At 43.7% G+C, this 17,395-nt stretch overlaps 1 protein-coding gene across 1 annotated transcript in view; it reads left to right on the top strand.

The window, feature by feature from the left end:
• GPR161 (G protein-coupled receptor 161) overlaps nucleotides 1-12,917 on the top strand; it is a 46,186-nt gene extending 33,269 nt beyond the window's left edge. The window contains exons 4-6 of the mRNA XM_036756428.1: nucleotides 2,690-2,794; nucleotides 10,482-10,601; nucleotides 12,465-12,917. Coding sequence (XP_036612323.1) covers nucleotides 2,690-2,794; nucleotides 10,482-10,601; nucleotides 12,465-12,712 — 473 coding nt within the window. The 3' untranslated portion in view covers nucleotides 12,713-12,917. The remainder of the gene's footprint in view (nucleotides 1-2,689; nucleotides 2,795-10,481; nucleotides 10,602-12,464) is intronic.
• Nucleotides 12,918-17,395: the final 4,478 nt, after the last annotated feature.

The raw sequence follows: 17,395 nt of genomic DNA, 5'->3' as shown, positions 1-17,395 counted from the left end.
AGTAGAAATTGAATTTCATAATTGCCTGGAGCTTTCTGACTGCCTTCAGGATGCCAGGGGTTGTATAAACATGTTGAGGGTAGTATTTAATTGTTAAATAGCTATGACTTTCAGCTGGGCCTGCAGATGACTCCTGGGTTTTGTCTCTCCTGATCCATTGGCTCATATCCAAATAGTCATATCTCTAAGTGAAGAAAGAGTAAAGCTCATGTTTTCCCAAAGATGCTAGCTGCACAACAGGGATATTTTAAGTTGCTAGTTCACCTACTTTACAATTCTGCCACTAGCCAGCCCCAATTAAAAAAAAAATTTCTCAGATATCTTCAACTTCATTTTTTTGGTTCCATCGGCAGGCTGAGTTTTCATCCAGAGCTAGTTACTGAATTCTTCAGGAAGTTTCTAATTGGCGTAAATCCTTCCAGGCAGCATGCTCTTCCACGTACCAGGAGCCTCCTGGCCTTTGGTTGCCTGAACTCTCAATGCCTTTGTTGTCCTCCCAGTGAAAAGGGCACCAAGCCCATTGCTCCCAAATGGATGAGGGGAAATTGCTTGATCAGGAGCATGTGCCAGATGAAAGTGAAATGTAAGAGCTCCACGAATCTGAACTGACCGAAACAGTTTCCCAGCTTGCGATCATGCTGATATGCTGCTGGGAGAGTCGGCCTTGTTCTTGGCTCTCGCCACAATCCCTCGGTGAGTGTTCCAGAATTAACTGTTGGTTCTAGCCATCCTGTTTGACGGGATGGTGAGCCAGCCAGCCAGCCATCTCTCTCCCTCCAACTCTGGACTGCACCCTGGAATCCACTTACCTCCCGGGTACTACAGGCCGGGACAAGGATGCGCAAGAGAACGCAATGCTTAGCTATGTCTCTGGCCTGCATCCTCTGTCCTGGCTCAGCCTGGTGTATGAATGCCTTAATCAGAAGCACAGGGGGTAGTGCAGAACTCATTGGGATATAAACTCTGCACAAAACCTACTTATTTACTGAGCTGCTGACCTGGAGTGCCCTCCCCCTCCCCCAACAACCCCTGCTCACCCATAAACAATAATGGCCTCTTTTGCCTAGGGCGAGAGGGGAAGGGACGTGTTATATCACCAAATACCATTACAGGAAACATGGAAACACTAGTATAGAATCTTCTCTCTTAGCACTGATCTTAGAAAGGCAGGTCCAGAAATTGAAGTCTAAGTAATTGAAAAATCCTAGTTCTAGGGAACAGCTGATGAAACCACTTTCTTCCTGAGGCAGAGAGGTGGGGGGACTATGAGAGCAGAATGTTGTGTTGTGTTGGTAGGCAAAATGGGCTCCTTAGCCCCTTAGTTCAACAAGTGCCCTTGAATACTTTGGCTTTTGTTCCATTTGAGTAATTGAGTGTATTTCATTGAGCCTTACTAAGTGCTAAGCCCCAGGCCCAAACCCCTATTAGGTGTAAAACCTATGTGGGTGTGGATTGGCAACTAAGGTGGGGCCCAAGGTGGGGCTAACTCCAGGGAGGGCCTAGTTTACATGTCTGGGACAGCAGAGGCTTTTAGACCACATGGGTTTAAGTCTGCCTCTTTGTGAAGATTCTAGGTCATGTGGGTGAGTCGCATGTGTGACTCACCCCGACGCTGAAAAAGATATAAAAACCAGGGGTTGGCTGTCTCTTCCTTGGAGCTCTTTGCTGCAGCAGTGGTGGCACGTGACTCTGGGCCAGCCCTTGTTCTGAGCTCCCGGGCTGAACTTAGATGTTGGTAACTATGAATTGTATTGGGTCTGTCTGTTGATGTTTGTAATTTGTTTGTATTTTGTTCTGAAGTTCAGGGTGCTGGATTTTTCCCCTGAACTAAGTGAATGCTGTTTGTATGCTGGATTAAAGTAAGCTTGTCAACCCCTTCACCTTGCTTTCCTTAGTTAAGCAGATCAAAAGAACCTGTGCTGTTGGCAGCTTTCCGGGTGCTGGCTGTGGGTGGATCTTACACCCCCACAGAAGCTGCTAGCCGGATTGTGGAAACATGTATCCATCATTGGGTCACTGTGTCCATGGGGGTTGTGTTTGTTTAACTGATGTGTCTTCCATATAAGTGAGGGTTCAGCCTGGGGCTTAGAGTGGGGAGGTATTTTCAGAAGTAATTATGATTTTTTTAAAAAAGACATCAATAATACTTTTTAAAAAAAGGTAGAGGAGGCAGCTAGGTGGTGTATTGCATGGAGTACCTGCCCTGGAGTTAGGAGGACTTGAGTGCAAATCCAGCCTCAGACACTTACTAGCTGTGTGACTCTGTGAGGATCAAATGAAAATGTGCGTGCATGCACACACACACACATACAGGTATGTAACACATGCTTGGGAAACCTTAAAGTACCATATAAATGTTAGCTATCATGATCATCGTCATTAATTTCCTGGAAGTTTTATTTATTCCTTTGGGGAATAAATTTTGTCCCTTAAAAATGCAAAAGCCAAGAGTAGGAGCGATGAATTGTTATACTAATTTACAGTTAACTCTGAATAAATCTATCCAGTCTTTTTCCAGGTGCTAAGAACGTATTTTCACATGAGGCCAGTGTGGACAAAGCAGGGGGTAGAGGGGTGGTCTAGAGGAGGAAGAACGAAGATTTATGAATGGGCAGGGGGACATAGAGAGTTCTGTCTTGATCCAGCCTTGAACTCTTCCCATCTACAAATGCTGCCTTTTGTCTTACAGACCTGGGACTGTCTCCACACCTTACCGCCCTCATGGCAGGGGGGCAGCCGCTGGGTCACAGTAGCAGCACCGGGGACACTGGCTTCAGCTGCTCTCAGGATTCAGGTAACCCATTCTGAGTCTGTAGGAACATCTTTGGCATGGTTGTAAAAGCTGAAAGGAATGAAGGTTGCCTGGGGGGAAGAGTGGGGAATGGGGGGGGCCGGGGTGGTGAGAAAGCACACGTGCACCTTAAGGCTTGGAAGGCCAGAGATGGGGTTTCTAACCCTGGCTCTGGCTCATTTGCTTCATAACCTCAGGCAAGTTGCGTGACTTTTCTATATTCCATCTTTTACAAATGATATTAATTTCTATTTCTGCTGCCCATCAGTGTTGTTTAACCTTTGGGTTAAAGAGGTAAGAGCATGGGTTGTTGTTCTGAGGTGCTTGATGATGGTGAGGCAGAAATGTGATTAGCATAATCATTCCTAATCTGTGACTTTGGATTGTATCAGCCCATGCCAGGCCCTGGGGATACAGACAAAAGGAGAACAGCCCCTGTCCTCCAGGAGCTTCCATTCTGATGAGGGAAACAATATACACACGTAGGTCTAGATACAACATGTGATGCTCCTGAGGGGTGGGGAATGAACTAGCACCTGGGGATACCAGGAAAGGCAGCACTGAAGCTCAGTCTTGAAGGAAACCAGAGATCCCAAAAGGCAGACGTGAGGCAGGAGCAGATCCCAACCAGTGCAAAGTCATGGAGGCAGGAGAAAGAATACCATGTGGGAGGAACGGCAAGGAGGCCAGTATGGCTGAACTGGAAAGTGCCTCCAAGGGTTACAATAAGGAGGCTGGAAAGGTAAGTTGGGATCTGTTTGTGAAGAGCATTAAATATCAAACAGGGAGGAGGGCAGGGAAGGGTAATGTAGAAAAAAGTTCAAGAGATATAATTTCTGGGTAATTAATAATCAGTTTTTTTTAATTATGGCTAGCAGATAATTAATAAAATGATGGTCATTTGGCTCTCTCTCATAAACCAAAGGCGAATCATGGGGGCTGGTCAGCTCTTATATATCTTTAGAAGAGTGGGTGTTCCCAACAGAGGGAAATCAAGTCTGATTGGTTAACAATTAATGAAAGAATGCTAGAATTTGGAACTTAAAACTTTAAAAATGTTAAAAATAGTTTTAACATGTAATTTGGGAAAAATAAAATATTATATTAAAATATTTTGAAAGAGAGAATGGATATTATAATGAGAGGTGGACCTGTTCTAATGAGAGGTTAGGGGCCCTGACTTTGATTACGTTATCCTTTCTGCTTTCTACCCAGACCACCCTCTTTCCCCCCCCCCCCCCCCCGAAGTAGACAAAGGCATCTACCTCCATTCAAGCCTGCCTGAGTAGAACACAATGGGCAAGAATTCACCTAGATTAGATTCTCTTTGTAAGATCTTTTAGTTGGATGGGGTCCCACCCAAAACAGAAAGCATGTACCCTAGGATTTGGGCATTCTTATCTATTAGCAAAGTCCTTCAGAGACTGAATAACCTACGGGGGTTTATTTCTGAACGAAGAAATAGAAAGGGAAAACCTTGATCTCAATTAATAATTGGTTATTAATATCAGAGAGAAATAATCGTTTCTCTCAGGGGTTTTTATTGGATACTAGGGATAATAGGAACTACTAGAATTTATTGCCTTAGTATTGAATCCTGTAAGCAAGTCTCTGTACCTTGGTTCTTTCTAAAGAAGCTTTTAAAAATAAACTCCTTCCCTTGTGACTTCATCCCCAATGGCAGAATCTTTTTCTGGGAGCTGCCTGAAGCTGAGGAATCTTCCTCTCCTGGCTTATTAGCCCTGGAACATTGCATAGCTAGCCACAGGTGGGCATAGCACATGAATCTCTCTCCATCAATAGAACATCCAGATTACAATTTGCTGACCAACAGAAGAAAGCTCAGCAGCATCTGTTACTGCTCCTGGTTTCTTGTAATGGACTGAATGTGTGTGTCAGGGGAGAAATATATAACTGCAGAAAGCAGGAACCTTATTCAATGAGTTTTGGTTTGTATTTTGTTCCCAAACCCATCTATCCACTCAATTTCTTCAGTCAGGCACTTCCTGAAACAGCTCCCAGCCATGTTTTTTCCAAAACAGCTTTGGGTCCAAAGCAGTTGGCTTTCATTTTACCAAATGGTAGAGGAGTGGCTACAACAGCCAGGGTTTGCTTTGGTCTACTAGGAACTCCTGTTTGGAAAACTCAGCCGTGGCCACTGGATTGGAAAAGATCAGTTTACATCCAGTCCAAAAGAAGGGCAATGCCAAAGTGTTTAAATTACCAAGTGATGGCTGTCATTTCACATACCAGCAAGGCTATGCCTACAATTCTTTCAGTAATATGTCAACCGAGAATTACCAGAACAGGCTGGTCTTCAAAGAGGCAGAGGAACTGGAGACCAAATGGTCAACACTGGCTGGATTATGGAGATAGCAAGGGAGTTCCAGAAAAACATCCGCTTCATTTACTGTACTAAAGCCTTTGACTGTGTGGATCACAACAAAATGCAGTAAGTCCTCAAAGAAGTGAGTACCAGATCATCTTACTTGTCTCCTGAGGAAACTGTATACGGGCCAAGAAGTAACAGAATTGAACATGGAACAGCTGATTGGTTTAAGATTGGGAAGGGAGTATGATAAGGCTGGATATTGCCACCTTATTTATTTAATTTACATGCAGAGTATGTCTTGCGAAATGCCAGGCTAGATGAATTGAAAGCCAGAATTCAGGTTGGGAGAAATATCAACAATCCCAGATGTGCAGGTGGTACCACTCTGATGGCAGAAAGTGAAGAATTAAGAAACCTCTTGATGAGGGTGAAAGAGGAGAGTATAAAAGCTGGCTTGAAGCTTGACATAAAAAGAAAAAAATAAGATCATGGCAACTTCCTGGCAAATAGAGGAAGAAGAAATGGAAGCAGTGTCAGATTTTATATTCTTGTATTCAAAGATCACTGCAGATGGGGACTGCAGCTATGAAATGAAGACACATTTGCTCCATGGAAGAAAAGGTATGGCACATTTGGGGGATAGAAGAGCCTGGTGTGATATGGTCCATGTGGTCATGAAGAGTCAACATGACTGGACCACTGAGCAACAACAGCAACCACTAGGAACTCCAAGGAGAAAGAAGAGGCAAGTGTGGTGGAGAAGAAATGGCTCTGGATTTGAAGACAAAGACTCTGAGTGCAGATTCAACCTCTGGTTCTTACCATCAGTGTTCTCATCTGTTGGATTAAATGGCCTTTAAGGCTACTTCCAAACCTCATCTATTGATCCTATATAGAACGGTTAGAGGCAAACTTCTTTTGACTTCTCTTCCCTGCCCTCTTCTGAGGGCACATTTCCTTTCCCTCATGAGAATGTCCCTGAAGGGGTCAAGCCAATGGCCTCTCTGATGTAAATCAACAAATGTTTTGTAGCTGATAGCCTTAGAGTTGTCTGGGGCATGGAGAAGATTTGCTCACGGTTGGTATAGTATGTATCAGAGCTAAGACTTGAGCACAGATATCCCTGACTCTGAGGCTTGTTCTCTATCTACTATGCCATACTGACTCTCAAGTCTTTTATTATTCTCCTCCAAAAAAGAAAGAAGAGATTTAATATGAAAATAAAGAAGTAAAAGTATTTGAAGAGGCAGAAAGGAATCTTGATCTGAGTTTGATGGTGTTAGACTTTCACACAAAGAAAAAAGAGCTTAGCACAATACCTGGCATCTAATAAGTGCTTAATTAATGTTTATTGATTGGTTGAAAGAGAATAGGGACCTTTGAATTCATGGCACTAAAAGGACCAATTTGAGGCTCTTTCTAAAGAAGAGGGAACTGGATACTCCAAGAATGAAGCATTTGCTTATCTGGTAAAGAATGATAAGGTGACTCCATTGGTACTAAAGTCAGAAAAGGAAGGGACAAATTGATGCCCTAAAGGCCACCATAGTTCATAGAGTCAGGCCTAGAATCAGGAAGACCTGAGTTCATGTGTGGCCTCAGACACATATTAGTGGTTTGACCCTGGGCAAATCACTTAGCCTTTGCCTGACTCAGTTTCCTCAGCCGTGAAATGGGGATAATGTATAGCACCTACCTCTCTGAGTTGTTGTGAGGACAAAATGAGACAGTATTTGTAAAGTATATGGTAGGCACTTAATGAATGTTTCTTTCCTTCTTACTGAAGAATACTGAAGCAGCAGCTATGGACCTGATATCAACAACAGAGAGGTCAATTGCTTTCTGGGGACATTTATTAAAGACATAATAGAGCCTCCCAAGGTGACTGCTACCCATTTCCAATGATTCACATAAGGACAATGATATAATCAGAAGGGACCTAGAGATTTTGTCAAAGGTCATGAAGTTCTGAGTCAAGAGAATGAAGATCCCAGGGACACAGGTGGCACTTTCATCATTGCCCATAAGAGGCAAGGGATATGCAGAAGAGAAGAGCAGATTTGGGCAGTAAAGGTTAAGAAGATGGTTTTTAAGTTTTGGGTTTGGATTTCTAGACCATAGCTTAAAACATAGAAATGGCAGGTTCTGAGGCAGGGATGGAGTATATCTAACATGAGCTGGTAAGAATGTATTTATCTGGAGTCTTATAAAGTTAATTAAAGGGACTTTTAACAGAAAAGTCTCTGAACGGGAAGGAGGAGTGGAAGAACTCTGCCTTTTACCTTCACTATACTAGATGCCATAAAAAATAGCTACAAGGATAGAAAAAAAATTATCCAGATACTTAGAAGCTCACAGAAAACCAAATCCAAAAAAGGAACAGATATGTATGCACATGTGAGCAAAGTTTAGGTAAACAAAGTGAATTAGACATTCAAACACAGGTGGCAAATCCGATCTTAAAAGGCATCATTGAGACTTGGTGGGATGAGACCCATGACTGGAATACAGCTCTGGATGACTATGCCCACCTTATCCAAACAAATAGAACAGACAGCAGGGGAAGGGCGGGGAGACTGCCATGGTGGAGAGAACATTTGGGCAAACATGATCAGAGAATAGAGGAGTGATTTAGAAATCTGCAAACTCTAGGCCAATGAGCTGGAATTGGATTCTTGTCAAGATTCTAGAATGCTCTATTGAAGAAGATGATTAGTGAACATTTAGAGCATGGGACAGGGATCACAATGACTGAGTGTGGCTCCATCAAGAACAGATCATGGCTGTGACCTACAAGAAGGAGGACTAGACATTTTCTCCAATGCTCATGATTTTTCAAAACTCTCCAAAATAATAATAAGGGTTAAAGTGATTAGAACTCCATAGGCCAAGACACTAAGAACCCTGATGAAGTAACAACCTCATGAATTAACAGCAGAGAAGGCTACCCTAATGCAGTCGCTTAGTAACCACTCCCCTATCTGCCCTGATTCCCTGGCTGGGCTATACAATGGGACCCAAAACTCACGATCTGGTTGTTGCTCAGTCATTTCAGTCATGACCCCATTCTGGTTTTCTTGGTAAAAATACTGGAGTGGTTTGCCATTTCTTTCTCCAGCTCATTTTACAGATGAAGAAACTGAGGCAGTGTTAAATGCTTGTGCAGGGTCATGTAGCTAGTAAGTTTCTGAGGCTGGATTTGAACTCTGATCTTCCTGACTCCAGGCCTGGTACTCTATGTTGCCACCCGGCTGCCAGTGGAATCTGGACTCAGTAATTTCCTTGCTGCTGTTGCAATCTTTATCCCCTGCTCCTACCTTTACTCCACCATTCTGTGATATCAAGCAACAGAACTCTGCTCTCTTTCCTCCTTGCCATACCCCATTCCCAATCCCCTACCATTTGGAGGAAGTGGTAGTAGATGCAGGAAAGCACCCTTTGCCTAGGGTGACAGCATGCTGGCTATAACCATGCTCAACCAGAGAACAAAATATCTCAGGGAGCTGGGTGGGGCAAAGTACCAGCATGTATTTGGGCTAAACCAGGCTTGAAGGAAAGAGGGCTGGCATCCAGCTAATGGGGCTAATTCTAGCCCTCCCTGAAGTCACTGGACAGCATCCTAATAAATGCTTGTTGATTTGAGACATAGCCTGAGGCTGTGAAAAGTATATTATCCAACTTTGAGGAGGAGACTGACACAGCTTTGAGATCCTAGCCCTCAGAGACCAAAGGAGACCAAAGTGAAGGTGTCAGAAAATGAACAATAGGAGGATATGAGGGGAAAAGACTGAAATTGCCAAAGATCTCAGTAGGAAAAAGACTCAGACACCTTGAGCACAAGCAGATAAATCAACAGAGAGACTATTAATAACAGAATGATGGCCTTCAGGAAATCTAAATGAGTCCAAATGTCTTTGAAAATATTGCAAGACAAAGGAAAACAGATCAACACCTGATGAGGCAGAGGACCAAGAGAACATAGAACCACAACAGGATGTTCCTGAATAGTTCAGGGAAAAAATACAAATTGTGAAAGCAGAATTTATGGTGTGAACAGTAGGGAAGATACAAAGGGAAGGGTTGAAATAGGGTAAAACAAAGGGGGAAATCATGATTCAGAGATGGGGGGCATCCCACTGAAGAACATCTTCATAGTGGCTGGAGAGGGAGAAGAGAGATTCTGTAATGGAAGATAGGGACCTTAAATGGATACAGTCTGCAGAGATATGGTGCTTGTCGAAACCACTAGCTCTGAGACAGTATTACGGCTCCGTGGAGAGAATGTCTTGCCTCAGGAGAAGGAATCAGGCATCCTGTGGGCAACTAATATCCAGAAGAGTAGGTGGGCATAGTACCAGAGGGAAGATTTCATGTTGGAGGCGGGGTGGAGGGTGTGGAACAAGTGATCATGGCGGGGGAGGAGCTGATAATGACCCACCCAATCAGGGATACAGGAAAATTTCTACAATGCGACAGTACTTCTGTCCTCTCTATCTCTTCCTGGAATTGATACTTCTAAGAGTGAGGCACCAGGGAAATAAGGAAGGAGCGGGCGAAGTCTACAGTGTAATAATATAGAATCTGTTTGAAGAGGGGACTCAAAAAAGGTGCCTTAGGCGCTTCAATTCTGTAAGGAATACAGAATAAATAAGTATAAGGACCATGAATCGAAGAATAAAAGTATAAAATAAACAGAAAGGTAGGAAAATGAGGGAAAGGAATCTTTTTTTTTCTTTGCATACCTGGAATACTCTCCCTTGCCATTGGCTACCTCCTCCAGGAAGCCTTATAGGATTCCCGTCATCTCCATTTCCCCAAAGCCATCTCTTCTTCCTTGAGTTTTCCTAGAGTTCGTCTTGTCAGGCTCTCCTTTATCCTTGTTGCATCCTACCTTATGTCAAAACTCTTTCTATTCACGTTATGTGATTGTAAGCACCCTGGGGACAGGGACTTTGCACATAGTAAGTATTTAACAAATATTTTAAATTAAATTGGTCTGATTGGATTGGATGGGAGGTATCATGGTATAATAGACAAAGCCAGTCAGGAAAAGCTAGGTTCAAATCCTGCCTGGCATAATCTAGCTGTCATTTAACCTCTCAGTATGCCAGTAAAGTCTAAGCCTGTAAATAACAGATGAGTTGCTAATCTCTATCAGTGGAGAGAGTTTGCACACCAGCAGTACACTCATGATGAAATCACAAGTCTGGAGCCCTCCCCGCCCAAAAAAAGAGTTAGATTAAATGAATGAAATGGAGAGAGGAAAGAATGGGAAAGCTAAAGCTATTGCTAGCCCTGAAGGAAAAGGAGTGGTCTCGGTATTTTCTGTTATTTTGAAAAATCTGACCTGTGTTTCAGGGACTGATGTGATGCTGCTTGAAGATTACAGTTCTGACGACAATCCTCCTTCAAGATGCACTTGCCCTCCCAAGAGACGGAGCTCAGTGACGTTTGAAGATGAAGTAGAACAAATGAAAGGTTTGCTCCTGTGACAGGATCACTTCAAGAAAGGCTAAGGAAATCTGGGGCTCTTACACAAGCATCCGGCCCCAGGCTGGCCTGTAGACAGAGCTCATCTTGAATTTTTTTTTCCTTCCTACCCCTTCCTCCTGACCTAACCGCTCCTTGCCCCCGGGCCAAAGGAGCCATTCCTACTCACAGAGGAAGTTGTACTAGAAGACCAAGTTCTGTCTGGGCTTAGCATAACCCTTTAGAACTTTGAAAGCCTAGTCTCCAACTTGAATCTCAATCTAACCAAGTCACATGCCCTTGCTGTGACTCAGTTTCCTTCTACAGAGGCAGCAGAATCAACAAGTCAGCAATCCACAAGCATTTATTAAGCTCAGAAAGAGTAGAAGTAGAGTAGAAAGAGTTTGGGTTTGGGGTCTCTGCTTCTACAGTTCGCGTGTGACCATAGGTAAATCCCTTAGCCTCCCCGAGCCACAGCTTTCTCAACCGTAGCGTGGAAATGATAATAATATACTATCTCCTTCACAGGGTTGTTGGGAAGAAGGTGCTTTATAAATGGGTACTATTGCTTTGATCTGTAAAATGGACAAATACACCCAATAAAGACACCTACTGACCTGTGGCAAAGACAGCCATATGAATCTTCAGCCTCTCTCAGTGCTCCTATGATTGTCATGATGATTCAAATTTGGAAAGCACTTTACATACACTGTCTCATTTGACCCTTACAACAGCCCTATGAGGTAGATATTTTACTATCTCTATTTGACATATGAGGGAACTGAGGCTTTTAGAAGCTCAGTGTTTGGCCCAGGATCACAGAGTTTGTAAGTGCTTGAGGCAGGATTTGAACTTGGTCCAGGACTTTATCCACTGGACAGTGTGGCCTCTATTGCCATTTTATTTTGTGAGGGATAAGGAGAGAGGCCATCATGTGATCAAAATGTGTTACAGGCCTTTTAAGTGCCTTCTTGGGTTTTAGAAAGCCCTTGGTGAGGTTCTTATCCAATTATCACTCTCCTGTCATCTTTTGCTCCTTCTATTAGGTCAGCTCAATCCAACGAGTGGCACCTGCTATGTACAAAGCACTCTGATAGGCCCTGGGGATCCCCAAACCAACCAACCAACCAACCAATCAAGGAAATTGTCTGTCCGCTCAGGGAGCTCATACTATACTGTGGGATAGAGATCCACACACACACGTGTGTGTGTGTGTGTGTGTGTGTGTGTGTGTGTGTAGTTGTACATAAATACACACATGCATGTGCCATCTATATATACATGCACGTATGTTTGTATACACATGTATGTATACACGTACACATGTATATACATGAATGTTTAAAATAATTACAATAATTTTTATGCACACAGTGCTTTAAATTTTCTAAAGTACTTTATGCACATGATTTCCTATAAATAGAAAGGAATTTGAGAAGAGAGAGAACATTAACAATGCTCAGGAAGGATTTTGCCTAGGAGGTGGTACCTGAACCTCACCCGGCAGGAAGCTGGGCATCCAAACAGAAAAATGAGGATGGAGTACATTTTAGATACAGGGGATGCTTCATGCAGAGGTGTGGAGATGGGAGCTTGAGAAAAAGCAGACTAGTGGTTGGTTGTTTTTCATCTTTGAATTTCCTTCATGCTTACCCATAGTAGGTGCTCAGTGTTGTCCTCTTCAGTCGTTGGGTTAGAATTGCAGGAATAGCTGTGGCAGCTTGTGGGCACCATCAGCTCTTTCCCTTAGATCAGCTCTGCCTCCTCCATCCAAAGTTTTCTGGGACAGAGAGTCAGCAGGGGAAGCATCTGAGGGATGGGAACTGGCCCCACTTATTTGTTTAACCTTTTTCTCTCCCTGTCTCACTGTAGAAGCAGCCAAAACCTCTATTCTCCACGTGAAGGCTGAAGTACACAAGTCCCTGGACAGCTATGCAGCCAGCTTGGCCAGAGCCATCGAAGCGGATGCCAAGATTAGCTTGTTTGGGGAGGAGGCTCTGCCCGGAGTATTGCTGGCGACTCGCACTGTGCCAGGGGGAAATTTTGGGGGCCGCCGAGGCAGTAGGACTCACACAAGCCAGAGGCTGCAGCTGCAGAGCATTGAGGAAGGGAACATTTAGCTTTGGGGCCATCAGTGAGGGACCAGAGACACCACTCAGGGGCAGAGGCTAGAGATGCCATTCCATGTGATGCCAAGAAAGCAAGTCCCTTCTCCAAGGAAGCTGTAGCCCTGGCTTGGCACAGCTTGGTTTTGAAGGGACTATGTGGAAAGTGGGGGGGAATCAGCTGATATACAAGCACCAAAAAAAGAGGGAAAAAAAGGAAGAAATAACAAAATTGCTACAGTTGGCAGCGAGTTTAGGCTCACTGTTACACTGTAGCTGCTCTTCTAGGTTCTAGTAACTTTTTGTCCTTGAGGGGAGCCAAGGCACATAGATAAATGGATGTAGTGTGGTTCTGTTGTATTTTGTGAGGACGGTATTACTAGGTCCACAAAGTTAGGGCAGAGAAGTTTGAACGTAGCACAAAGTCAGCCTAGTGAACAAGCTGCTTTACTCATCACCTTCTTTACCCAGGGACCCTCATAGTGGGTTGGACCAGAACCTTAGGGAGAGGTAAATGCACTTTGTAGATAGCACATCCTTCTACATTGTTCCCAAGGGCATCAGTTTGGCGTCTCGTTCTTTGGGTTGTTATGTGCCCTTGGGTGCTCTGCGCAGTGATTCCTATCTGTGCTGGGAAAAAAAGAAAATTTGATGACTTGTCCATCGGAAGGCCCAGCACATGAAGAATTAGGGTCTAATAGCTGGTGCCCATGCCATTCACCCATCTGGCTTGCAGGTGCTTGTTGCTGAAGTTATAGGTGGGCCAGGTCAGAGGGAAGTGAGATTGTCCTTGCCAGAGACCAGATCATTCATTGAGGACCAGGCTGTTTGATGTTCTCACCCAAGGGTGTTTGTATTTCAAAAGAAGGGGAAAACCACTATTCACAGGAAAGAGGAGGGTTCATAGACCTTGTATTTCAGATCGAAAACCTTCAGGGTAGGTTAATTACAGAGACTCAAAAAGGAGAATGCTTCTCAGCACAACTATACGATGCAGCTCTTACTTTTATTTGGGGATGAAGTTATCCTCACAAGTGGACTTCTATTTGTGATATTACAAGTGATCTTAGAACAAGGTCTTCCTGGGGATTAGGATTACAAATGAATTAATGGTTCAAAAAGCTAGTTGCTGCTTCTCAAGATCTACCCTCCAGAACTCAGTGGTCATTTTTCTTTCACATTGAAGAAAAAAATGGACATGGAGTCAGGGAATAGTATTTGGACCTTTTTTTTTTAAAAAAAAAAGTTATGGCATATACAAGGAAGGGATGACTTGGGCATTCTTCTCGGTCTACCTTTCCACTTATTGCATGGTCTCCAATGGAAGACCAACCAACAGGAAATGTAGGAGGAAAGGTCCTGAATTGTAAAGAATTCTTCAAAGGTACAAAGAACAGTTAGAATCCGTGAACTTCCTAAGGTCAGATTTTTCTTAACTTTACCTTGGAGGTTTGGGTTGAAGATGACCACAGAGCCCCAACTGAACCCAAGATTCCAGAAGAACCTCTTCCTTCCCTGTCATCTTCCCTTTGACCTAGATAGCACAGCATTGTCCTAGGTTGAATAAAATCCACTTGTAATTTGGGGGTTTTGGTTGAATATGACTGAGTGAGAGGCAGCATGGAATAATGGATATAAAGCTGGCCTAGAAATCAAGAAGACTGGCTTCTAGTCCTGCTTCTGACACATACTGACCATCTGACCCTGAACAAGTCACTTCATCTCTTAATGCTCTAAGCAACCTTCTAAGACTCTTGAGTTTCAGAGAAGATGCCATTCTGCATTAGTAGAGGGAATTTCCCATCCCAGGAGTTCCCTATACCTAAGAAATCACAGGTCCAGACTCTATTGCTTTGACTAGCTAAGTTTTGAAGTGGTACAGGTATGCCTGATTTCAAGTAGCCACTCTCCCAGGTTCTCTGTCTTTATGACACTTCCATTTGGGACATGGCTAAGTTTGGAGGGTAGAAGGATTACACTTTTTAGTTGTTCATAGCATTCACACTATAAGGCAATAGTGTAAATAGAAAGCATCTTTAATTGCATTTTTAAGAGGCCTTATGGTATTGGCCCGCAGTGTAATCTTGACATTCTCCCATTTAAAAAACCAGGTCCTTGTTAACATTTACCAAATTAATACCCTTTCTTGTCAGATGGCAAATGGCAAGAGGGCTTGCAAATGGGATCTAAAAGATGTTGAACCACCCAGAACCCTGGGCTGATTCTAACAGGATGAAATTGATTGGGAATCAGTGTGATGTTCTATTCTTGGGTTTAAAAAAAGGAAAAAGAAATTAGGTGCATTATGAGGGAGGCCTGGCTAGTCAAGAAGAAGAGTCAGGGGATTTAGTAGATGACAGGTCCAGTGTGCCACTACAGCCACAGAAGGCCAATGCATTCACAAACAGCATTCAGTGAAACCTCGTGTCCAAAATGAGGGAGTTCACAGGATCAGAAACTTAGAATTAGAAAGGACTGCAGAAGCTGTCTAGGCCATAACCTCATTTTACAGATGAGGAAACCGAACCTCAAGGAGCTTAAATGACTTGCCAAAGGTCATGTAGTAATAGTCAGAGGTGGAATTTGAACCTGAGTCCTCCGTCTATAGATCCAGAGCTTTGGTGCAATGCCATTCATAGGTCTACTGTACTCTACACTGGTTAAGCCACATGTGGAGTCCCGAGTTCAGTTCTGAGTTATGAAGGCCCTGACTAACCAAATCAAGAGGAAGGAGACCAGGATGGTGAGAGGCTGTACAATCATTGATTCAAGACCCCAGGGATAATTTGCTTGGAGGAGAGGAGGCTTTTAGGGAGGACATGACTCTTACCTTCAGGTATTAGGCGCCATGTTAGAAGAGTGATTGTCCTTGTGATCGGCCACGAACAGATGCTGCAGATCTATTTAGGTTCAATGTAAAGAAAAGCATTTGGGGCAATAAGAGCTTATCCGAAAATGGAATGGAATGTGTTAGGAAGCAGTGAGTTCCCCGTCATTGGAGGCCTCCAGGTAGAGATTGAATGGCTTGTTAGAGATGCCATAGAGGAGATTCCTGTTCAAGTGGCCTCTGAAATTCCAACTCTGAGGATTCACTTCTAGGTGCAGGGACGGGCTATACACATGCATGGCTAAAAGAAATAGATTTCTTTCTTCTCCCCCTGCCCCCAGGAAGAAAGGAACTGAAGTGCCAGACCTTTTTGTGAGATTTGAAGGTTCATGGGATCTTTGACTCCGCCACCACCACCTGTCAATCTGTAATTCCTAATATCAGGGAAAGATTTCTTTTCTTTCTGAAACTTCCCTGCCCTTGCTTCCCCACAGAATTCACCTGAGACAGTATTTATAAGGGCTATATTTCTGACCAGCCATTACAGACAAAAGGATGGGACTGAGGCAGGTGACAGAGGGAAGAGGAGATTGAGCCCAGCTGCTGGGGGAGGGAAGCATGCCGGGGAATAACAAAAAAGACCACCTGTTGGGGTTACCTTAATTTTTTTCAGTGCATCAAGAGAAGTTCTAGAGGTTGGGTGGTCTAGGATGCCCTTTCCCTGAGTAGCTATAGCTCTAGAGGAAAATGTCCTAGGAAGCTAGCCTCTCCCCAAAAGCTGATCTGTAGCTAACTGGGCAATATTGAGATTCATCTTGTGGATCACCCTCTCTCCAGTTTAGCTTTCTACAAACTGGCAGGTACTTTGTATTGCCTTGTAAATTGCCTTACCCAAGTTAATTGGGAAAGAGTGTGCTCTAAGGTAAATCCTAACATTCCTCTTTGTGTCTAGAAGGATCTGAGCTAAGAGAATTTCATGTGAAACACCTGCCCACCTAGTGGAGATGTTGTCAAAACAAAAACCAGCCCCCACTTCTCCCCTCCTCACCCCCCCACCCCTGCAAAAAAAGCAACATCAGCCTGTCCCAGTTCAGTTGAGGTTCCTGGCCACATTAACTCCATCCAAGCCAGAGGTGTCACTGCTAGAATGAGAAAATCTTCCATGACGATGGAAAGCTATTAATCTTTCACTTATCTGACTAATAACTTCAGTCTTGATCCCAAGGTGGCTGCCTTCTCATGGTAATGCAGGGTACTTCAAGAGCTGTTAACCACCCTGGCTGCTTTCTCCCTGTTCATTCTACTGTATTGAAGCCTTTAGAGCATCAATGTGTTTCGGTCCTAAAGACCATCCAGTGTTTCCCGTATCTAGGAAGAGCATCATATGCTGGGGCTTGTTGGGATCTTTGGGGCAAGCAGTTGATATCTGAAGGACCTGCTATCAACCTCACCATCTTAAGCAATAGATGTTGAAAGTTGTTGCTCTGAAAATGATCACTGTTCTCTTCGTTGAAAGAAAGCCCGAGCTTAGGAGGAGAGATTAGGATAGTGGGTGCCATTTTGAGGGATTGTATGCCTTTTCTACAAAAAAAAAATACAAAGAAGACAAGGATATAGCATAAATCAACCATGCAGAGAAATAAAAAAAGGGCCCTACTCAAGATTCCTAACCTGTATGGTATGGAAAGAATGCAGCCAATATCTTTTAATACTTGCCCTCCATATATGGTTATGGGCCTAGATAGGAAATTTATCAGCCAAGCTATTTGTGCCCAGGCAAATTCATTGGCCAGCATGCTTTTTGTTTCATGTCCCCAAGAGACCATATTACCTGGGGATACTCCCTTTGGCAGCTAATGGTCACTTTGTGC

The sequence above is a fragment of the Trichosurus vulpecula genome, chromosome 4, assembly GCF_011100635.1.
Source record: "Trichosurus vulpecula isolate mTriVul1 chromosome 4, mTriVul1.pri, whole genome shotgun sequence".
Lineage (NCBI taxonomy): Eukaryota > Metazoa > Chordata > Mammalia > Diprotodontia > Phalangeridae > Trichosurus > Trichosurus vulpecula.
Note: the sequence above shows the minus strand (reverse complement) of the source record. Positions and strands in the feature narration are given on the sequence as shown.